At 38.2% G+C, this 25,114-nt stretch overlaps 2 protein-coding genes across 24 annotated transcripts in view; both read left to right on the forward strand.

Moving 5' to 3' along the window:
• Positions 1–25,114, forward strand: part of LOC132793350 (ankyrin-3) — a 75,567-nt gene that overhangs the window by 4,865 nt on the left and 45,588 nt on the right. For 6 of the 23 annotated variants that reach the window (XM_060803222.1, XM_060803208.1, XM_060803212.1 and 3 more), the window contains exons 2-17: positions 4,818–4,919; positions 4,986–5,438; positions 7,133–7,897; positions 7,957–8,160; positions 8,670–9,597; positions 9,759–9,887; positions 12,142–12,424; positions 12,481–12,887; positions 12,944–13,155; positions 14,872–15,076; positions 16,453–16,479; positions 18,865–19,024; positions 19,094–19,932; positions 19,989–22,820; positions 23,225–23,323; positions 23,382–23,462. In XM_060803222.1, the coding sequence (XP_060659205.1) occupies positions 4,818–4,919; positions 4,986–5,438; positions 7,133–7,897; positions 7,957–8,160; positions 8,670–9,597; positions 9,759–9,887; positions 12,142–12,424; positions 12,481–12,887; positions 12,944–13,155; positions 14,872–15,076; positions 16,453–16,479; positions 18,865–19,024; positions 19,094–19,932; positions 19,989–22,820; positions 23,225–23,323; positions 23,382–23,462 (7,726 nt within the window). Of the gene's footprint in view, positions 1–1,114; positions 1,592–4,817; positions 4,920–4,985; positions 5,439–7,132; positions 7,898–7,956; positions 8,161–8,669; positions 9,598–9,758; positions 9,888–12,141; positions 12,425–12,480; positions 12,888–12,943; positions 14,023–14,871; positions 15,077–16,452; positions 16,480–18,864; positions 19,025–19,093; positions 19,933–19,988; positions 22,821–23,224; positions 23,324–23,381; positions 23,463–25,114 lie in introns of those variants that run through there. The other 17 variants (XM_060803211.1, XM_060803226.1, XM_060803229.1 and 14 more) reach the window with 7 other exon arrangements.
• The window catches only part of LOC132793351 (uncharacterized), a 37,135-nt gene continuing 36,640 nt past the window's right edge, over positions 24,620–25,114 (forward strand). Inside the window, exon 1 of the mRNA XM_060803233.1 lies at positions 24,620–24,996. The gene's annotated coding sequence lies outside the window, so the exon portion shown is untranslated. The remainder of the gene's footprint in view (positions 24,997–25,114) is intronic.

Consider the following 25,114-nt stretch of genomic DNA (forward strand, 5'->3'; position numbering starts at 1 on the left):
TAATTACTTAGATATTAATCCCAGATGACAGAATGTTAAGCGCAGCTAATAAATAGTGAACAAAAGTAAAGGACAATTTCATCACATACAAAGTTTCGAATCTCAATTATTTTAATACAAATACTTTTAAAAATAATGAAGGGGTAATAATGTAAGAAAATTATAGTGTGATAATGAAAGTAACATAATATAGGAATATTTCTGCTTAAACAGACTAAAAAAATTTATAGTTTCAACATTAGTAATTTGTATAGTAACTAAAGATATTTTCTTAAAGTGAATGTCTATTGAATTAAACAAAAAGTTTATAGCCTAAATTCGTCTTCTCTACATATGAATAATCCAAAAAATAATAAAGAAAGGAGCATAATATTAGAACTTTTCTCCTTAAACAGATTTATTTATTTTACAATAAACTAAGGAGCAAGAAGAAAATTTCTCCTCAAAGGAAGATATTAGTAGAAGGTTTACTTTATTGTATATATGGTATTTTCTTATTATGGAAGATTAGTATGTGTAAAATATACTAAAATAATAAAATTTAAAATTAAGGGACTACATTTTGAGTGAAGTCGCTGGCTAATAACTGACGTAGAACAAATCTTAATGAGAATTTTTTGACCGTGAAATCTGATGATTCCTTTTTTCCCTTAATTTATTATCCTTCGCAATTTCAAAAGAGTTTTATTGATTTGAAGATAAATCACGTATTTCTCACATTTTGAAGGGGCGTTGTTTCGTTGTTAATTTTGTGCCGTTTCCGCTCTTGTTTTCGCATTCGCTGCGCTTCGCTTCGGTCCAGCTCCACTTTTGTTCTACTCCAGTTGCAGAGCAGAGAATGTCAACAAAACAAAAACACAAAACGCACGTGTCGAGCGTGCGGCATTCGCTTCCGTTTCCAGTTGTGCCACCCCTTTTTATTTTATTTTCTTTTGTGGCGCCGACGCAACGTGAATCGTGTGGCATGTGAGTCAGGGTGTCTTCGGGGGGGTTGCTTTCCAATTGGAAGTTGGTTTAGTGAGTGGCAAGTGCGCAGGTCCTTTCGAAAATCCTGGCCGTGGCCGATGCCGACAGAAATTTCAACCACAAGTCGTGAGGACTTTTCGCTGGGCATCCAGTCTGGAGTTGAACATTGAAGAAAACGGCAGCAAAAAATTTCAACTGCTCCTCAGCGTGTTAAACTGAAGCGACTCTGTGTGTTGAACCAAACAGCAAGGAATCCAATCAGACACACACATACACACACACACATTCATATTCACACACCCTCACACACACACACATACACATGCACTCGTGTACATAAAGCTTACATAAAATCTAAGGAAAAATCGATAAGAGTGCATTTAAAATTCAAGAACGAAAAGAAAGAAAAATTCTCAAATAGTTTCGCGTATACAAATTAATTAGCCCAGTGAAAAAAAAGGCTATGAAAACTATGACTAATCAGTGACGACATTCGCGAGCTGTGCTTACACAATTTCTCTATACTCGATATAGAGTTGAGAAACTTTTGTAGTCTGAGGGACTTTTGCAACCAACTTTTGAGATCGACAAATTTGACAAAATGGTCACTGAAAATGGAGCTCAGGTAATGCAAAAATTAACTGAAATGAACTGAAATACTTTTTGCAGCCAGGGTGCAGGGTGTGTGTGTATTAACTTTTCGACTGCACTGTGTGGCGTCAGCCATGTTGGCGACCATTTTGCACGTTATCGATTTTTCATTGTCTGGCCTGAAAAATTGCGTAAAAACTAAGTAAAGCGCAATTAAAATAAATCCAGATGAAAGTTGAATGGGGATAAAAGAATTTTCAGTTATTGGTCGCACCCATTATCGATTTTTCATGGCTAGAACTTTTGTCGTATTGAATTCAAATCGAATTGCGTGCACTTTTCTATGTGTGTGCTTGTTAATGAGCTAAATATAATAATGCTAGCAAAGGTGGGAAGAAAAAATACTCCCATCAGCGTCATCGAGCGACCCTCAGTGTCTCATTTTCCCAACCTCTCATAACTGGGTGTGGTGCGGCATCGTGTTGTGCGTGCCCCGTGCCCCGTTCTTCGTGCCACGTTCCTCGTGCTAAGGTAATAGAGATTTAGGTTAAATTTAATGATGACATGCGACATTTTGCGCCACACCAAGATCTAGAAAATAATCCATAATATGACTCATAATATGTTCATTCGAAAGTTCGCTTCAAGAAATCAATCTGTGCAATTTGTTGCTTAAGTATCTCACTTGAAGTAGCATAAGCAAACATGTTGCCACTTGGGGCGACAAGTTCACAAGCAAAAGGCACTTAAAGTTGCTGCTCAAACACTCAATTTGCACAACTCGAGCGATGTTATACAATCCTGACTGAGAAGGACCTTTGAACTTTCGTTGCGTTCCTCAACTTTCGAGTTGGGCAAACAAGGAAGCAGAGCAGACTTCCTTTAGAAATTCAGTTCGCTGGCATACGAAATGAGTTTTGTGTTGGCCCAGCCATGAAAAGGAGCTCAGCTCACTTCCGTATTTGCTGAGTGAGTGTTTGAGGAGGGCACCCCAAAGGAGGGGGGAGTGGAGGAACCGAAGGGAGGCTCGCCTTCGCTGCTGCATTATTTCTACTTCAGGTTCGCTGTCTGCGGTCATTTCTATCTTTGCTTGCTTTCCAGTGCGAAAAATGCCGCCTGCCTTCCAATTGCACTTTCCAAACGCCACAAGCAATGACGTCATTTTCGACATCGACTTCGACTTCGAATTTCCAATTCCAATTTCCACCCGCTGCTGTTCGGTGATGCGTGAACAGCAACAGGAAAACATAAACAAATTGTGGGTGGCGTTTGGTGGTGGATACAAGAGAGCACAAAAAAAAAAGAATACAAATCGGGGGCAGCTGCGAGTTGTGTGTTATATAGCAAAGCCGAATTACACCTGCGCACCTCTTGACTGCTTTGTGCTGACGTTGACCCCTCGCCTTGACCGTTGCCAACGTTGAACTTGAGCCATCATTTACGAGTATGTTACCTGCTAACTACCAACTAACTACCTTCCACCTGAAACCGTTGCAAGCTTCAGTTGCGCAACGACGACTGAAACGCTTGACGATCAATAACACCCCCGAGTAAAGCTCATTTGATAAATACGCAGTTGACACGCAACTTTCACCTGTTCCCTTTACCTGGGGGAGATGTTAACGTTGCTAAAAAAAAGAACTGAATTCGCATCAGGCGATATTTATTTGCAACCCAAAGTGATATATGTTATATAGCATTGGGTAGTTTCACTTTTCTATCACTTTATCATAGTGTGAGTTGCACATTATTAATTCGCATGGGCAAAACTTTGCAATTACTTGTCCTTTTGCAAAAGTGAAAATGTATTTTATAGAAGCTCTTATCTGCCTGAGTACCTTGCTAATGTTAGCATATCTTCTATTTCGTTGGCTAATTTTAAATTCGTGTCAAACTTAATAGAAAAATGAATTAAGAAAAATCCCTTTAGTAACCATATGTTATCCTCCATATTTGCATTAAATTTGTAATATTAAATGAGTTATTTTAATGTGAAATATGGTATTTTATAACATTTTATATGGTGATTTCCTTTTTTGTGTGTTTATTTTACTTTATTGTACATTTCATATTTAAATTAATGTAAAATTTTAAATAAAATGGAACTGAAAATTATCTTGTCAAGTACAACATATTATTATTTCCTAAATAAATATTCTTATTGATGCTATTAGAATATAATCGCTTATATTGTGAAGTTTAGCTATTAAAATTTCGAAAGAGTTTGTTAGATTTCATTTTGTAAAATTGTTAATATAAACACTTTTAATGTTAAATTTACCTCTTCTAAAATCGACCTTTTTCGATAGCTATCTTATTCTAAAATTGTATTTCAAAATCTATTGAAGAATACAATTTTTGTAAAGAAAGTTTGAATTACAGAATTCATTTAACTCATTACTGGCTGAAGGCCTTAGTCGCTCTTTCTCATCTCATTGCAATAAGACATTGTATTCGTTATCTCAATAAAATAATAATAATTCATTACTAATATCCAATAGAAGGTTATATTTATATTTGCCTGATATCGAACTAATAACATGAATTCCTTAAATATAATATTTATATTCACACTTTTTTTTGTGAATCCTACGACGGTTTTCTTTTATTTTCTATATTTTTTGGAAATGAGAAAAACAGGCTTTTAATCGTTTTTAAACAGTTCTTGTACTGTTTTTAGTGGAAAGCTAAATCTTTTACTCGTTTCATAAGAAACTGAATTTTATGGATGATAATACATAGTATATAAATGTTTATACCCGCTACCCATAGTGTAGAAGGGTATTATAACTCTGTGCCGGCAGGAAATGTATGTAACAGGTAGAACGAGGGATCTCCAACCCTATAAATCTAGCCATGTCCGTCTGTCCGCCTGTCCGTCCGTCCGTATGAAACACTGGATCTCAGAGATTATAAGAGATAGAGCTATAATTTTTTTTCGACAGCATTTGTTATGCTTACACGCAGATCAAGTTTGTTTCAAATTTTTTGCCGAGCACACTCGACTGTTACTTTCTTACTGTTTTGGAATGTTCATATCTTCAGCGATTTTAATGGAATTTCTACTCATCACTAATATACAAACTATTTAGCAACCATTTTGATAAATTATTTTATTTTCTTAGGGATTAATAAAATAATATTCCAAAGTATTTCCTATACAATATTGAATATTAAATGAATAATTGGTTATTCTAGTTGAACCCTAAAATTGTCCAACTCTATATTGATCGACAACTTTTCGAATTAATTTATTTTAGGGTGATGGCAACACTTCCTTCCTGCGTGCCGCACGTGCTGGAAATCTAGAGCGCGTGCTGGAGCATCTGAAGAACAACATTGACATCAACACCAGCAATGCGGTAAGTTGCAACACGAATATATCCCATGGAAGTCAGCTCCTTAATGATTATCTTCAATGCTTGCAGAACGGTTTGAATGCTTTGCATTTGGCCTCCAAGGATGGACACATACACGTTGTCTCGGAGCTGCTGCGTCGCGGTGCAATTGTGGACAGTGCCACCAAAAAGGGCAACACCGCGTTGCACATTGCCTCGCTCGCCGGCCAAGAGGAGGTGGTGAAGCTGCTTCTCGAGCACAACGCTTCTGTGAATGTGCAGTCGCAGAATGGCTTCACTCCACTCTACATGGCTGCCCAGGAGAATCACGATGCTGTGGTCCGTCTTCTGTTGTCCAATGGCGCCAACCAGAGTCTGGCCACCGAGGATGGCTTCACGCCCCTCGCCGTTGCCATGCAGCAGGGCCACGACAAAGTGGTCGCCGTGCTCCTCGAGAGCGACACGCGTGGCAAGGTGCGTCTTCCTGCGCTGCACATAGCTGCCAAGAAGGATGACGTCAAGGCTGCCACGCTGCTACTTGATGTAAGTATTTCTGTGAATGTTACTTATTTATTTAAGTGGGGAGTTAAGGGTGCTACAACATTCCTAATGCTAAAACATTCCTAATGCTACAACATTCCTAATGTTATGATAGATTCCTTGTAAGGTACTTCTTACCTTAGGAACACACTTTGATAGCTCTTTTAGTAATAGGTGAATGGAAAGAAAAAGTGAGGGCAACAAATAGACATGACCTTCGGCAGGTTTGCCTGTAGCTATTGACGTCAAATTTAGAGGAAATATATCTGCTACGCAAATCAATGTAGAATTACAAATTAAATCAAAGTATATCAAAAGAATAATAACTATATTCTTCAAGATTTACTCCTCAACGTTTGGGTAATTGATTAAAAAGTTTTCTAAAAATGAGCAGCAGCTTTTTCATCACAGTTACTTATTTATTTAAGTGGGGAGTTAAGGGAACTACAAAATTGTGTTCCTAAGGTATTTACCTTCGTAAGGAACACAATTTCGTAGCTCTTTAAATAATAGGTGAATGGGGAAAAATGTCAAGAAAGTAAATGTAGATATGAACTTAGGCAAGTTTGTCTGTCCGTTTGAATAACTAAGTCTTAGTAGCTAGTGACGTCAAACTTAGGGAAAATATCTGTACTACGCAAATCATTATAGACTTACAAATTATTACAATTACAAAGCAAATCAAAGTATATCAAAACAAAAATAACTATATACTTAAAGATTTATTCCACAATGTTTAAATAATTGACTAAAAAGTGTACTAAAAAATGAGAATCAGCTGTTTCATTATATATTCCATAATAAAACAAGAAAGAAAGGTTTAGTAAAGTGTGCTCGACTGTGAGATACTCACTTTCCATTGCAAATAATATCAAAACACTGCGGATTAGTTATATTATCTAGTATATTGATATACAACATTCCAAATTTACCATAGAGTGCATTATATATACCAGATTGTCAGTCGAAGCATTGGAAATAAAAGCAAAACACTGCGGATTAGTTGTAAAATACTAAAAATATACCAAAGGCTATATCTGCTATATAGATATACTACATTCGTTTTTGTCCATATAAAAGTATTTATTTAATAACTTCGACAATTTTTCTCTGATTGCAACAAAATTTTCAGAAATCTTACTTACTATAGTTATTATTGTATGTAACAAAGATTCGCCACTCTAGATTTGAAATAATATATGCAGTTTATTGGTTATTTATTTGAAATAACATATGTATATGTAATTTATTGGGTATAAAGTTTTAATACCCTCCTATCCTAAAGGTAGCGAATATAGTTTCCTACATGTTAAAAGAATTCTAGCAAAAAAAATGTACTGTTGTACATATAATAAACTGGAAAGTTATTAGTTATTCTTGATATAATTTAGTTCTATCAATAAATTACTAATTATACTATTACAATTTCATTAAGTATACATTAACAAACATATTCATATAGCTTGCAGGCACTTGATTTGTATTTCCCAAAAATGAATAGCAAGGGTTTCACAGTCTTTCAGTATGAAGTTTTTTTTGTGTTAAGTAAAAATAGAAACAATAAAATTTAAATGGATATGGGAATGTTTAATGATAGTTTGAAAGAACTGTCTCTGATATTTATGTCTTGAAGATAACTTGATTCAAGTGTTAACTTAATGAAGTTTCACTCATTTACATTTCCTTTGCATTCACAGAACGATCACAATCCGGACGTGACCTCGAAGTCGGGCTTCACGCCACTGCACATTGCCTCGCACTATGGCAACCAGAACATTGCCAATCTGCTGATCCAGAAGGGCGCCGATGTCAACTACTCGGCCAAGCACAACATCAGTCCGTTGCACGTTGCCGCCAAGTGGGGCAAGACGAACATGGTGTCGCTGCTGCTGGAGAAGGGCGGCAACATCGAGGCGAAGACCCGCGATGGCCTCACTCCCCTCCACTGTGCCGCACGCTCCGGCCACGAGCAAGTCGTGGACATGTTGCTCGAACGCGGTGCTCCGATTAGCGCCAAGACCAAGAATGGACTGGCTCCCCTCCATATGGCAGCCCAGGGCGAGCATGTGGATGCCGCACGCATTCTCCTCTATCATCGTGCCCCAGTCGATGAGGTGACCGTCGATTATTTGACCGCGTTGCATGTGGCCGCCCATTGTGGACACGTGCGTGTGGCAAAGCTGCTGCTCGATCGCAATGCGGATGCGAATGCACGTGCTCTCAACGGTTTCACGCCGTTGCACATTGCTTGCAAGAAGAATCGCTTGAAGGTGGTCGAGTTGCTGCTGCGTCATGGCGCCAGCATCAGTGCCACAACCGAGAGCGGACTGACGCCGTTGCATGTGGCAGCTTTCATGGGTTGCATGAACATTGTCATCTACTTGCTGCAGCACGATGCCAGCCCCGATGTGCCCACTGTGCGTGGCGAGACGCCTCTGCATTTGGCCGCACGCGCCAATCAGGTGAGTTTGCAGTGCATATTACGTATACGCAGTGTTGTTAATCTTCTCCTTGTACGTAGACCGACATCATTCGCATTCTGCTGCGCAATGGCGCTCAGGTGGATGCTCGTGCTAGGGAGCAACAGACTCCTTTGCACATTGCCTCGAGGCTGGGTAATGTGGACATTGTGATGCTGCTGTTGCAACATGGCGCTCAGGTGGATGCCACCACGAAGGACATGTATACGGCGTTGCATATTGCTGCTAAGGAGGGACAGGACGAGGTAAAAGATTTGATTGCCAAAAAGATCACCGATCACATCGACACCGTTTACCTGATGCAATTGTTCTGGATACGCCATCAGGAGTTTTTCATTTGATTTGTTTTACTTTTTTTCTTCTGTTTACTTTCATCGAGTATTACACGAATACGATTTGTATGTGTTTTTTTGTTGTTTTTATATGTGTTTGGCCGTGAATAAATGTAGCCATTATTTTGTATGTAGTTTTTTTTAATTTATATTCTATTTATGATTTTACTTATCTATGATTTTCATGAGTTGTAGTTGTGGTTGATTTTATTTAAAGATTGCACTCGAATATGTCATGTGTTGATGCTTCCAGCATTTATGTTTATCATTATATATGAAGTATATATATTGGGCATAGTGCTAAGCACAGTGAGCCTTCGATGTGTGCATACCACAGTAAACTACACTTACTACTTTACACTCTCTAAATCTCCCGCTTCTTAACCCAACTAACTCTTCTCTACTTCCCACTAATGCTTCAGGTGGCCGCTGTGCTGATCGAGAACGGCGCTGCCTTGGATGCGGCCACCAAGAAGGGCTTCACCCCGCTGCATCTGACCGCCAAGTATGGGCACATTAAGGTCGCTCAGCTGCTGCTGCAGAAGGAGGCGGATGTGGATGCACAGGGCAAGAATGGCGTCACTCCGTTGCATGTGGCATGCCACTACAACAACCAGCAGGTTGCTTTGCTCTTGTTGGAGAAGGGCGCCAGTCCACATGCCACAGCGAAGAACGGACACACTCCGCTGCACATTGCAGCACGCAAGAATCAAATGGATATTGCCACCACGCTGTTGGAGTACGGAGCTCAGGCGAATGCCGAGAGCAAGGCTGGATTTACTCCGCTGCATTTGAGCAGCCAGGAGGGACATGCTGAGATCTCGAATCTGCTGATCGAGCACAAGGCAGCGGTCAATCATCCGGCCAAGAACGGTTTGACTCCCATGCATCTGTGTGCTCAGGAGGATAATGTGAATGTGGCCGAGATTCTGCAACGCAATGGCGCCAACATCGATATGGCCACCAAGGCGGGTTACACGCCTCTTCATGTCGCCTCGCACTTCGGACAGGCCAACATGGTGCGCTTCCTGTTGCAGAATGGCGCCAACATCGACATGGCCACCAAGGCCGGGTATACGCCATTGCATCAGACCGCTCAGCAGGGACATTGTCACATCGTCAATCTGCTGCTGGAGCACAAGGCGAATGCCAATGCTCAGACTGTGAATGGCCAGACGCCACTTCACATTGCCCGCAAGCTGGGCTACATTAGTGTCTTGGACTCGTTGAAGTCCATCACGAAGGAGGATGAGACAGCTGCTGCTCCGGCACAGACTGAGGAAAAGTATCGTGTTGTTGCGCCCGAGGCCATGCATGAATCCTTTATGTCCGACTCGGAGGAAGAAGGCGGTATGTATATCACTCTATATCACTCTTTTTGCGATACTCTTTCCCAAATATACACACATAGTCAGTGCAGCACTTTAAAACTATCCAAAACTAAAGCTATGCCTAGTCTTATGTTAAGTTAAGCAAAATGTATCCCGCTTTTATGTGTCTGCCGTCGTCAGGTGACACAAATTGGGAATTGGACGCATGCTACGAGTTTGGCATTGGCGTTGGCCAATTGAGGTCAAATCCACTCAATGCTCAACTGATCTATCAGCCGTATTACCAGGGCGACTTTCTTTACGTCTCCAGTAAGTGTCGAGTCAACGCTCCAAGGCTCCAATTGTAAAACTCTCTCTCTACTCTACTCTACTCTCTGTACTCCTACTTGTACTTGTATTCGTACTCGTACTCACTATATATCGTACTATATATTCGTATTCTAAGCTACAGAGCTGGCTGTTTATCAAGTGCTCAGATTGGCTGCGATTGGCAACGGAAATTGTCTTGAAATTGTTTTCAAATTGAACGAATTGTTGTTGAAATTCTTCGTGTTAAAGAGCGCACTTTATATGGCTTAAGGCTCGCTTCAATGTGTAAATTAACTCTTGACGTTGTGATAAATACAGTCTTTGTGCCCTTGTAGAGGAAATGGAAATATTTTACTTAGATGACAAATAACTCTCGATCACAGAAAGAAAAAAAGTGCTAAGATGAAGAATAAAATCTTGATTCAAGATTGTTTGTATGTCAAATTTTAACCAAGAAGCTTTATTTTTAAATCAAGATTGAAAATTCAATGAAGTCTTTCAGATCTATAGCAAATTTACTGAAAATGTTCATCCTAATCTCCAAAAACTTCATGTTGTAGAAAGTATCTAACATACTTATAACCAGCTGTGAACATTGAAATAGCAGTGTTTACGACCTACAAGAGACATTGAGACAAAATTTTGTTACAACAGCTTATTGTATTTTTTTTTTTTAAATAAATTATGCTATGTACTAGAGGCGAAGAACTATCGATAGTCTGCTCTATCGATAGTGATTGATAGTTTTCATAAACTATCGAGTATCGACGATATCAAGGAAAATCTATGTCGATAGTGCAGTGAAAGAAAATAATTTAATTATTTTTTATAATAGTCCATATTGGTTTAAAGTATGAGAGTATGAAATTGGTTTTCCAATCTTTATCTGAAAATAATAAAAAATTATTATTCAAATAATATGAATTTTTATTTTTTAGGTTTACTTTTACTGCTATTTATATATTTATTTCAACCAATAATTTTGTACGTCTATTTGAAAAAATTTGTCCTACATTGCTGAATACCCTCTCCGACTCTACGGAGGATAAGGGTATACAAAGAAATTAGAAAAAAATATCGACCACTATCAACGATAGCGATTGACCACTATCGAGAGTGCGAGCTATCGAGAGCGTGTCGATAGTGGCCAACCATCGATAGTCCCGATTGAGCTATCGATAGTTCTTCACCTCTACCATGTACACAGAAAGAAAAAAATTGCTAAAGTTAAGAATAGAATCTTGAATCAACATTATTCTTTATATGGTCAGAAATATCTTAAATCAAGAAACCTGCTTTAGTAGGTATAAGAAGAATAATAAATAATAATACAAGAATAAAATCTTCAAACAAGATTATTCTTTTTAAGAACTAAAAATTTTGAAATCAATATTTTTTCAATCATGTTTTTTTCTCTCTAGGTATTTTTTGTCACCCTGCTATTTCAACGTTCACAACTATATGTCAAAAAGGGTAGAAATTGTTCTACTACATTGAAATGATGAATTTAAAATATTATGTTGCTTACTACTTAAGTTTCCTCTGCAAAGGCTTCAAATCTTTGGTCTGTCAAAAATAAATTCGTTTTAATTTTTCTTACTTATTTAGCTTTGTTAAGTGTATCTCCCAAGACTGTCAGGAAATGGACTAAAAAAGTATTGACAAGATTTTTTTATATTGTCTGTTGAAAATTTGTTAAATGGTTTTATTTCCAGCTATGCTCAGATCAATGTAAATATAGTTGAGTCTCTGGGTGTTTTAAAAAAAAAGATTTAAAAAAGTTTTTCCAGCATTTTAAGTTATTGAAATCCAAATCGATGTGCTCTGATTTATTTGTACCACGGCATGAAAAACAACAATAATAATAATAATATATTTAAGCCATAATATTCAGCTCCTACTTATTACTCATGCTAGCTTATATATCACCTAAAAATATACAAATATAATAAATATATATCTATGTACGTAAATTTAAATGAAACGTTGCATGTTGAACTAACGAAATTTGTGAACTAAAACAAAAACTCATTTGCATTCTTCTATTTTCAATGCACTGCGCTCTCATCAACTGCAAATAACAACTGAAACAACAACAACACTGACACTAACAACAACTGATACAACAACAACAACAACTACAACTACAACTACGCTATATGGCCAATTGGACTGTCTTGTTGCTTAATTGAAATGCGCTGGAATGCAACCGAAATCGAAATCGCAATCGAATCGCAATCACATCCAAATCTAGGCGAAGATAATATGCTATCAGATCAACCTTATCGCTATCTGACCGTTGATGAAATGAAATCCCTAGGCGACGACTCGCTGCCCATTGATGTGACCCGCGATGAGCGCATGGACTCCAATCGCATGACCCAAAGCGCTGAGTATGCCAGCGGAGTGCCGCCCACAATTGGCGAGGAGATGATCAGTCCACACAAGGCTCAGGTCTATGGATCCTCACCCAAGGCAACCGTCGATGGTGTCTACATTGCCAATGGCAATGACAACGATGAGCCGCCACATGTGGGGTAAGTGAAGAAGACTCTTCAAAACCAATCTTCGATTACTAATGAAACGTCTGCAGTCGCAAGCTGAGCTGGAAGAGTTTCCTGGTTTCATTCCTGGTGGATGCTCGGGGCGGGGCGATGCGGGGCTGTCGCCACAGCGGAGTGCGCATGATCATTCCGTCGCGCTCCACCTGCCAGCCGACGCGGGTGACCTGTCGCTATGTGAAGCCACAGCGCACCATGCATCCGCCGCAGTTGATGGAGGGCGAGGCTTTGGCCAGTCGCGTCCTTGAGCTGGGTCCCTGCTCGACGAAGTTCATCGGTCCCGTTGTCATGGAGGTGCCGCACTTTGCCTCCCTGCGTGGCAAGGAGCGTGAGATCATCATTCTGCGCTCCGACAACGGGGAAACTTGGCGCGAACACACTATCGACAACTCCGAGGAGATTATACACGATGTCATGCAGCAATGCTTTGAGCCAGAGGGTAAGCTTCCTATTATCTATCATCTTCTGTCAGTTATTAATATCCTCTGCTTACAGAGATCGCACAATTGGAGGAGCAGGCTGGCAATCATGTGTGTCGCTTTGTCACCTACGATTTCCCGCAGTACTTTGCTGTCGTATCGCGTATACGCCAGGAGGTACACGCCATTGGACCCGAGGGCGGCATGGTCTCGAGCACTGTGGTGCCTCAGGTGCAGGCCGTCTTCCCGCAGGGGGCGCTGACCAAGAAAATCAAAGTTGGCTTACAGGTAAACCTCTTTAAACCACGCAAAGGCGTTGCGCCCGAGAAACTACGCAAGATTAGCGTCAATCATGTGCCCAAAAAGAAGCGCTTCTCGCTCATTTGGTAAACACAACACACAACCACAAACATACTCGTAAACACACACACTAAATTCCAACAATGAAATATCAAAATGATTAGCAAGTTATCGTGCATTTAAAAATATATACTCGACATATGTTATACTCGTACAACTTCCGAAAAAAACAAATCGAAAAGAAAGATTGACAAGTTTTCCAAACAAAAAGTTATTATACGCATTTAATCGAATATCTTAACCGCCTCTATCCAATGAAGAAGTAACTCTGTAATCGGTGAAGCCAAACTAAGTAGATGATATCTATGCACTTATATACAATCTCTATATTTACTATATACTCGTATATCGCGATTCAAATCAAAATAATATATACTTACTTACTTAGATTTGCCTTCCGATTCCGATAATCTTTTTTTTCGAATGGGGGCTTCAAATGTTATTTATGAAATATGTGCACTTTGTTTGAATACATTTCTTAAAAATAAATACGGCAAAAGAAAAATAACTTTATGGCACAATGGAAGATATAATACTAGTGACTTGCAATAATACTTTACTTACAACTTATACGAAACATATTGAAGATGAATTGATCATGGATCATTGGAAGGAGATATTTTCTTAAAACTTAAAACTAACTTAAAATAAATGAAAATTGTCCAATACGATACGCAATACAATACTCGTAAATAATGAAATATTTAACCTATACTATATTATATATATATGCTTATTATAAACTATTCAATACTTAATTATGCATAAGATTATAACAGTTTTCTGAAATGAAGTACTACCCAATAAATTTAGTTCAACAAAAACAAAAACTTTATGACAATGAAAATCTTTTCATTAATTTTCCTTTTGATTCATTAATTTATTTCCATTAAATTGCTTTTTCAAAAAAAAAAGACAGTTGAAAACAATGTATATATTGTATATTTGTAAAAAAAAAAGGTTAGACCGTTGCAATTGGGTTCGGTTTGAAGTGCCTAATGAAGTTGTAACATTTTTTAGCCATGCCGTAAGCAAAATAAACGATTTTATAATGGCCCCACTCATGAGTTTGAGTTTGAAGAAATCTTAGCACATATTATTTGCATTTCTTACTATATAAATACTTATTTAATCTTTTGGTTTCTTTTTGTTATTGGTTTTCTAGTCGTTAAGTTGTAGTTGAAGTTTTTTTGAAGACTAAATTTATTGGGACATAAATGGGCTTGAACATTGTTATTGTTTGTAGTTAATCTACTTATGCTGTATTTTAAATATGATATCGAACATGTGCGATATATACATATAACATTAAATACGAATCAACAAACCGAATAAGCAAAATAAGCATTGTAAAAATCGACAACAAAAAAAAGAAACAAAAACAAAAGCTAAACAAAATGTTCACCATTTAGCCCAAAACTCATTTCATTTTTTTGTTATAATTATTGATTTGAATCATTCCAAATGCAACAATGAGTGTGTTAAACAAATGGCGCATATTTCATATTGTATATTCATTTTTATAAATCATTTTTATGTTGTTGTTCTTTTCTGTATCTCATTTACTCGATGTAAGAAGAGTGGCCGCAAAAATCGATTTTATTTTGCCTTCAGTATAGTGAAAAATTCGTTACACTTTTCTAGGCCCAACCGGTTGATCCCGATCTCACTGCTAAGCTGCTGGGTCGCGGGGTCGCCGTCTCACCGATTGTAACGGTCGAGCCGCGACGTCGCAAATTCCACAAGGCCATCACACTGAGCATGCCCGCTCCAAAGGCACACAGCCAGGGTATGATCAATCAGTATTCGGGCAATACGCCAACGCTTCGCCTGCTCTGTTCGATCACAGGTAAGTTACAATTGTTACCATATCGCTATCGACGACGAATCGAACCGAATCGAATCGAAACGAATCGATTCGAATCGAATGAATCGTCAGCCTTATTTTTGTGTTGTTGTGAAATGTGCTCCAAGCAGTTATATAACAATTATGAGTATCTACTTAATATTATACGTTTTGTTAGTTGATGTTTATGAGTAACTTCCTGAACTTTCCCCCCCTACGTTTTATTCTCAAACTCTCTGGCTATTCATTTAATTCATTCCAAACTTAAGTGCTTCCTAAGTATGTTTCCATTTTGATTTATGTTCTTTAATTGTATTTTCTACTTAGTTTTTGCCTATGGTTACAGTAAAGTATTTTATTTCTTTGTTTTTCTTGGGTTTTTTCTTATACAAATTTACTATAATGTACTTACTACATACAAAGTATCATGTACTATATATATACATGCCATATACTTATCTATATACTTACTACCTACCTACATAATGTTGTACAGTGAACTACAAATTAATAACAAAAATTAAACCAAAAACCAAATTCGAAAAATGATTTGCAAATACTCGTACATAAAATCGTATCCAGAGGCCCCATTCGATAGAATCAATGTGCTTGTGTCTGTGTAGTTGATGCGTATAAGTTGTTTCGGGTTTGCAGCATTTAATCCAATTCTAAAGTTGATTTAAATTAAAATTAGCCTCGTTTTACTATCGTATTTACTATCTATATTTACAATTAACGCAAGCCAGTTCAAGTAACAAAGTAACAATCATAGTATCAAATAGTAAAATAGTTAAACAACAACAACAATAACAATAACAACAAACAGCAAATAGCCATAGTTCAAGTCATTCTCACCTCTCATTTGAAGTCACACAGATACGCTCATGTTCAAGCTACACCCACACAAACACAAACACAGATACAGATACAGATGCAGATACAAAACTATACAGATACAGATACAGAATTCCCCTCACACACACACATACACATATTCCCCTTCTTTCCCCCTCTAACTATCTCTCTCTCTCTCCCTCTCGTACTCAACTTAATGTCATGCTCAGTGCCACATCATTGTGCCAAACAGTGTTTGCTCCAGTATATATATATATTTGTTATTAATTATTATAAGTATTATATTTATGTATATTATTAATCTCGATTCGTTTCTCTATGGTTTCCCTTTTTAATGTTTCTTATCTATGACTACTATGATTTACGAAAAACAAATCACAAAACTAAATAACAACAAAATAAAACATGTACTACTTCAATTCAATTCTTAATTGAAATCGTATTTAATTGTTCTATATAATTTCGTACTAATGCGTCATTGCATATGTGCACGCATTCCATTCTGTTTTCTCAATCCATTGAAGGTGTGTTTCGGAAAAGGTCTCTAAAAGGTAACTAAAAAAAAAAACCATAACAAACAAAAAACTATCAAAATAAATACCAAAAAAAAAAAAATTATGAAAATGTCAATAATAAAACAAAATCAATTCAGAAATATTCACAAACATGTATGAAGATTCAAATTGAAACTGTTTACAAACTAAACAAACCAAAAAAAAAAAAACAAAAATATGTTATTTGTTCATATTTAGTTGTTTCGTTCTATGCCAAAAATAATTAATAACAATAACAACATAGTTCTTATTGAAAATGAAGCAAACTATCAAACAAAAAAATACAAAATGAAAATTTTTGTCAAAAAGCAAAACAAATATTTGAAAATTCTGCATATTTCATTTGAAACAAATTTCTTATTCAAGAACAAATTTATTGCAAATATTTCTCTAAAAAAAAAATATATATATATATATATTTTCTTATCTACTATATGCTTTAAGAAATATTTTCTTTTATTTCAATTAAATTATATTTTGCGTTAATTATTTTACCTTGATTTCAACCTCTTTTATTTGGAACCTTATTGCTCAAATTCGGGTTGCGCTGCGTCTTTGGGTTTTCTGTACAAAACAAAATACGAAATACAAAATAAAAAATGAAAACTTACAACAAAAATAAAAAACAACAAAACAATTAAACAGAAGCTCAGGTACACTTTCTGTTGGGCGTTTTTTGACCCTCCTTCAAAGCATAGTTCCTTATGCCAAGGCCAAGTTAATGTTGTGCTTAAAAGCCAAATAGCTTATTTATTTCCAAAGTAAGCTAAATTTCCAATTCACTTTTATGAACCTTAAGCTTGTCCTACAAACATTTTTGCTGCGTTCTCTCTCTCTCTCTCTCTAACTCTCTTTCACTCTCTCTCTCTCTAATCTACTTAACATAATTAACCAAATAACTAAAGAATTTCTGACTGCACGCGGTTTTACTATACATAATAATAACAATTGCACAATTTCATTCCAAATCGTTTGTAGGTCTTTAATAAGAATTTAATAATAAATGCTAAAGTTGCTCTTTGGGCCATTGAAACCGTATTTACTATCAAGGCTATAACTAATTCTGCCAGACTTCATTTTCAATTCATTATATTTTTATTTCAAATTTAAGATTATGATTTACTTGGAATTGTTTTTTGAGTTATGGAATGTACACGCACCTAAGCTAATTACAAGTAGTTTTGTTAGTTTGGTTGGAGAGTTAAGATTATTATAGATTTCTCATTTAAGTTGATTGGTTATCATTTAACAACAAATTACAGCATAAAGCAGAATATAGTACAATAAATATATTTACGCATAAATTCTTTTCCAAAACAATATCAATTTCGAATTTCTACTGTTTGTGGCACCAAAGAGAACTTTTCTGAAACCGAAAACCAAAAACCAAATCAAGGAACAAAAAAAAACTGCCAATATGCAATATATTTAAATCAAGTTACTGCTATGGCAAGCTCTAATAATATACTAAAAGATACAATATCTTTTGTTTATACTATATACATACTATATATGAAAAAGTTGACGGTTTTATTGAGTTATTTTTCATAATTTCGTTGTGTAATTGTGTTTATGTTCTTCGATTGAGTTGTGTTTACGTTTTATGATTGTGTTGTTAATGTTTTTGTACACATTTTGAACAAGAAACACGTGACACGCTCACTTAATTATCATTCAATGACAAACATACTGATTTTATATTTTTGAAAGTAACTCGTATTAAAGCATGTTGTTTCAACTGGCTTCCAATGTAAGCGTAACAAGTACCTTTGTACCTGTAACTCTGTAAATGCTACAGCCCTAACTAATAAACTACATAAATATCTTTTGCTTGTAACCAAAGCCATAAACATATCTTTATATATATACACGTACACTATACATTTATACATATCATATCACTGCATCACATGAATTCATTTAACACACACACACACACACAGACTACAACACAGAGAAACATAAATAAATATTCACAAATAATTCAAAATTCTACTTCTAACGCCTTATACTAAACATACTCTAATACTTTTAATATCAATTCAATTACAACTTTTCAAATACTTTTCTTATCATACAACTGCTTTGTAATTAACTAAAAAAAACACACACGAATCGTATTCTATTTACAAACTATTGAACTATTTTCTATTTCAAAGACATATTTTCTGTTGACTTTTGCGTTTTCGAATTAGTTGAACAACAATTTTGGAATTACATAATAATTATTATCTGCTAATGAGACAAAAGTAGAGTTTTCAAAAGAGTTTTAAAATACTATATATACATATGTAGTCTATGCGTATACTCTTAATCCTCATCTACACTTTGCCCGCAAAATTGAACATTTTGTTTACCCAAATCCAAATCCAACCCAACCAGGCGGACCATCCCGTGCCCAATGGGAAGATGTTACCGGCTCCACACCGTTGACATTTGTGAACGATTGCGTCTCATTCACAACGACAGTGTCAGCTCGCTTCTGGCTAATGGATTGTCGTAATATTTCCGATGCCACCAAAATGGCAACAGAATTGTACAAGTAAGATAAAGTCGCTATAGCTTTCTGAAGGGATTCCTAAAAACTGAACTCCAACTCCAACCTTTACAGGGAAGTCATTCACGTGCCGTTCATAGCCAGATTTGTGGTGTTTGCCAAGAAGATCGAACCCTTCGAGGCACGTCTGCGTGTCTTCTGCATGACCGATGATCGCGAGGATAAGACGCTGGAGAAGCACGAACTGTATACAGAGGTGGCCAAGAGCCGAGATGTCGAGGTACTCGAGGGCAAGCCACAGTACATTGAAATGGCTGGCAATCTGGTGCCCGTTACAAAGTCTGGCGATCAATTGCAGCTGCAGTTCAAAGCCTTCCGAGAGAATCGTCTGCCTTTCACAGTTCGGGTCAAGGATCAGCATGCCGACATTGTGGGACGCACGCTGTTTATGAAGGAACCGAAGGTGGCCAAGGGTGAGCCGCCGCAGCAACCCATCTGCATACTCAATATCGTACTGCCCGAAGCGGTTATACCCGATTCGACTACAGCGTTCTCGGAGCGTGTCTCCTCGGCTTATCGTACCTCGATGTTCAGCTTGAGCAAACATCAAAATGATCATTACATCGGCGACATACGCATTGTTGATCTCTCCAATTTGTTGGGCAAAGACTGGATACAATTGGCGCCAGAGATTGGCATCACGACGGATGAGATCGATGAGATCATTAACCACAATCCCGACAGTATTGCGCGACAAGCTCAGAGCATGATTCGGCTCTACAAAGATAAACCCAACTATGAAATACTGGCACTGGAGTCAGCGCTCAAGAACATTGGACGCGATGACATCATGAAGAAGTGCAAGAGTGGCCGACTTTCGCATTCGCGGGAGTTCGACGAGGCTGATCTCATGAAGAACTCCGAGTCCGTTGAGGAGTTGGTGCGCAGAGAAAGTATGTAATCAATCTTGGAGTGAAAATAGTATTATAATCATATATTTCGATTCCAGGCAAGCGCATACAGCAGATCAATGAACGCGAGGAAGTCAAGTACTCCGCTGAGGAGAAGGAAATTGAAGAGTCCGAGTCTGATGAGGAACAAGCCAAACGCACAGTTGCGGAGCGCCGTGAGAAGATCGTCAAGCGTCTCTCCATGGAACGCTCCATTCCTGCCTCCACACAAAAGAAGGAAATCACACGTGAAATTACCGAGATCAAACGCAAGAGCTTGATTGAGGATAAAAAGGCACATCACGAGTCCGAGATCCTTATGCAGCTACCCGCCGACAATGTCATCATCAAGACTGCGTCAGTACCTGACCAGGTCATCAAGATGAAGATGGGCAAAATGGATTCGACGGAAATTAGCAAAACCGACTTTGACAAAGAGTTGACGCACAAGCTAAAAACTTCTGGACGCAGCTCGGAGGAAGAAGAGCTGCCTTCACCTGAAAAGATTGACAAGATTGTCCAGGACATCAGCACTGCTGAAAAGACATCCAAGGACACGGCAACCACAAGCCGCATGGCTTCCATAACTCGCCAGGAAGCACGCGACATTACCGAGGACTTCCTGGAGTTTGAGAAACGTAGCCAACTGCCAGCTTCAACGACACCCACATCAATAACTGTCCACGAGAAGTTCGTCGAGGAGTTCAAGGAGAAGACGAGTCCAGTGGCAGCAATGCCACAGGAAACGATCAAGGAAGTCGAACAGGTTATCAGCGAAGTAACTGAGACTGCCAGCAAAAAGGTGGAAAATATTATCAGCTCCTTCGAGTCTGGCAAACAGGAAATCAAGGAGGAGATCAAGGAGCAGTCCACTGAAGTTGTCTCCGAAACGAAGAAGGTCAGCGAAACTATTAAGCATCTGCAGGATGCGCAGTCATTGTCAATGGAACAGGTTTCCAAGACTGTGGAAATTGTCGAGAGCACAAAGATTGATGAGAAAATTGCCGATTTCGAGGCCAAGAAGGTCAAGTACGATTTCCATGGTGGTGAGCCCAAGACACAAATTCCTAAGCTGATGAAGAAACCCAGCGAGGAGCCACTGAAGCCCACGGCAGCACCTCGTGCCACAGCTGAGACTGTAGAGGTCGAGAAACTAGCTGAGGCCAAGGTGGAAAAGCCAGTTTCCAAAATACCAGTGAAAACTGGAATGGAAATTGATGCACGTAAGATGACACAAGAGTTTCTGCAATCTGAGCAGAAGACCCAGTTGGCAGCCGAACCTAAGGCAGCTCCAGCTGCCAGTAAAATACCCAAGGTTGAGCCCAGAAAGTCTGTCGAGAAATTGGCAGAGAAAGACATCAAAGTATTTGACGACATTGTAACATCAACTGCAACAATTATGACATCAGGCATGGCTACCGAGCTGCCAAAGGAGCAGGCGGAAGTTGCTGCCAAGGGCGAGACTGTCACTGAGAAGGTAACGGAGTTAATCGATACTTTCCACAAGATCGAAGAGAAGGTTACGAAAACGGAGAAGCCCGCTGAAATAGCCAGCAAGTTGGATGAGGATTTAATCTCCGTTCAGCCCAAGGAAGATAAGGTAGCCGAAAAGGTAGCCGAGGTAGTTGAGACTTTCCACAAAATCGAGGAGCAAATCGTACTTGATAGCCACAAGCTAACTCATGATTTCCTGAGCATGGAACAGCAAAGTCAACTGCCAAGCATGCCACCAAAAACTGAGACGTCATCAACTTCTGAGCCCGAGACCGTAATCTCTGTGAAGCCAGCAGCGCCAGCTAGCAAAATCCCTCAACCAACGTCTACTGCTGAAATTCTGCCCAAGTCGGAAATAGCTGCCAAGGCCGAGACTGTGACCGAGAAGCTAACCGATTTAATAGATACCTTCCACACAATCGAAGAGAAGATTACAACAACGGAAAAGCCCGCTGAAAAAGCCAGTTTAATCCCCGTTCAGCAGGAACAGCCCAAGGAAGATAAGGTGGCTGAAAAGGTAGCCGAAGTAGTTGAGACTTTCCACAAAATCGAGGAGAAAATCGTGATTGATAGCCACAAGTTAACTCATGATTTCCTAAGCATGGAACAGCAAAGTCAACTGCCAAGCATGCCACAAACAACTGAGAAGATTATCATGTCCAGCCAGACATCAACAACCTCTGAGCCCGAGTCCGTAATCTCGGTGAAGCAAGCAGCACCAGCCAGCAAAATCCCTCAGCCAACAACTACTACTGAAACCGACTCAGTAGTGGCAGCAAAGCCAGCACCTCCAGCAAGTAAAATTCCAGTAGTTGAACCCAGAAAATCATTGGTTGATGAAGCCATCAAACCAGCAGCTCCAAAAGCGCAGCCACTAAACGAACGTCAACTTACCGAGGACTTCCTCAACATGGAACAACAAACACAGCTGCCAGCTCAGCCTATTAAGAGCACAGTCAGTGAACTGATTATAAATACCGCCAATATTGAAACGACAATCCTGCCTGAAGATGTCCAGCCCCAAGAGGCCACAATTATTGAAAAAGTTGAACCTAAGCCAGCTGCCGAATCGCAGCTAATTTCTGGCGATGGCATCGAGTCGGCGGCACCAATTGGTGAAGTCTCACCATTTGCCACACGCAAGATGACCGCCGATTTCCTGGCCATGGAACAACAAACACAACTTTCCTGCGAATATGACAGTGACACCTTTGGCAAGCGCGCCACTGTGCCTCTAAGTGAGACCATCACAAAGGATGAAGGACTCATGGCTCCGTTATCGATCGAGCCACGCAAGTCCCTCACCGATGCCGAGTTCTGCAAATATGTCGGCGACACCATCACCAAAAAGATGAGCGAGGGTTTAATTGAGATGACTGATGAGCTCAAACAAATCGGTGAGTCGTACGACTAATCAAACAAATATAATATAAGAGTTGACTGATTGAGTAATGCTAGCATAGCTTTTACTGTAAAAGCAAGAAGGTTCTAAACTAAACTTCAATTCCAAGTGACTTTAATTCAGGGTTTATGAAAAGAATTGTATAGTGTGGTAGTTTGTAAATTTGTGTAGGTTTATTAAATGTTGAATCCCTGTCTTATATAAATGTATCACTCGATGACTCGACAGATTAAAAAGCAAATCTATACGGTAAAAACTATAAGGCTCTAGGGTCAAGTCCAAATTCATACGAATAAAATGGCAGGTTCAAGAAATAGTTAGTGTTTAGTATTGTACATAGTTTGTTTACAGAAAAAACATCATCCAAAATGAATTTGTTTTCTTAATTTAATTTCCCAGCGAGTGACATTCCACATTCCCAAACTCCACCACCAACACCGAGTGACGCCAAAACTGAAAAGCAGACTGAGCAGCCCGATCATGGCAGCTTAGAGCGTGGTAAGCTTAACCTAAACCTAATTTAACTAGTTTGCAATTTAAACGAATTACTTTGCAGATTATCTAGCCGACACTGTGACCACATTGCACTCGACCACAGAGTCGACTTTTGAACGTGTCGCTGCCATTTCAACAATTGGTAAGTGCAATTTGAGTTTTGAGTACTCGTATTGAGTTGTTGCCTTTTCTATGCAATCTACGTATTTGTTATGTAAATTGACTTAACTACAATCTTCTGTTTGCCTCTTTGAAAATAAAAAAAAGAATATCAACTTGTAACGATGATTTCTGTATACCCCATTTTTGATTTATTTCACAATATCGTATGATTTTTGAGCCACATTATGTAGTGTGTTTTTTGGAAAAGAACGACTTTTGTTTTTGGCCCACTTTTGAGTAAGTGTTTTGATTTTGATTTTGTATTATGCTTAAGTTGAGCTCATTTTGTTTTTGATTTGAATCCAAAGGCTTCTTGTATGCAAAATACCATTCATTAAAAAAACGATTCAATGGAAAGGATAAAATAGTAAAACAATTAACTCCATGTAATGATCAACTACAATGAAACTACTGCTAGTGTGTGTATCTTAATCAAAAAAGTCTGTAAGTGAAGAAACCCAACCAACTAACTAACTGCGTGCATTCTAAGATATAGCTAACAAAATTTGTTCATTGAAATGAAAACGAATGGCCAGCAGGTGGTGACATCCCCAAAGAAATTGCCGTGATACCGTTCGAACATTGTGTACTAACATTGTGGTTAGCTAATCCAATTATCAACTTGGGGTACTTTGCAGCTAAAGGTCGAGGAAATGAGGAAAGCAACAATCGAAAAGCGCTCGGCTCTGTGTCTGTGTCTGGCGCCATTGTTGTTATTGTCTATTGACTACATAACATTCAAAACTGCCAATGTCAACACTACTACTGTCCGAATCGATAATGGGATAACATACTTTGGGTCAAGTTAAGAATCTTGTGAAGATCAAGCGAAAAGTCTTTTGTAGCTTATCACCGTAGCTTAAGAAATTCCCTTGCTTATAATTTCATATTAAAACTACTTGTTGATCTAGAATTCGTAATATACTCGTATAGTAGCATAATTATGATATTATTGCACCATCAGATTTGCACTAGCAACTGTGGTGCTTGAATGTTGAACGTTGAACGTTGCGCACTTATGTCACTGCGCAGGCCACAAAGCAGCCGAGCAGAATGTGCGCGGTGGCGTATACTTAATTTAATTTGTTTCATTTCGTACATTCTTGTAGTACAGCTGCAGCCCAGTATGTGGTGCAGATTTAGTTCGACATTTGTATTTCCCAAGTACGCGCGACGTAACGGTAACACAAGGCGAATTTTCTTATAGACACGCTGTCTTCTGGCCAATTTACTATACTACAATATATAGACCGACCGAAATAATCTACTCAAACTCGTATGATTTCTGCCTAATTTGTTTGTGTTTCTTGTGCGTTTGTTAAATTGAATACGAGTATTGATTACCATTTATAGTAACCGACTATTGTAGCGTTGAGTTGTTGTTTGTGGTTAATTCAGTGCATTAATAATACAACAATAAATACAAAACTATTTCTAAAAATTTAATACAATAATAAACTACACTAATCGTTAAAAACTAAACAATAAAGTAACTTTAAGTATTGTATTTTATGGTAAGTTCTTAAAGCAAATTTTGTGCAAAATAATTTGAAAAGTTGCCTCGTAAATGATTCGATAAGAAATTCTTAAGCATTTATGATGGGTATCGCTATAATAGGTCTCTCAATATAC

This window comes from Drosophila nasuta, chromosome 3 (genome assembly GCF_023558535.2).
Source record: "Drosophila nasuta strain 15112-1781.00 chromosome 3, ASM2355853v1, whole genome shotgun sequence".
In the NCBI taxonomy this organism is placed as follows: Eukaryota; Metazoa; Arthropoda; class Insecta; order Diptera; family Drosophilidae; genus Drosophila; species Drosophila nasuta.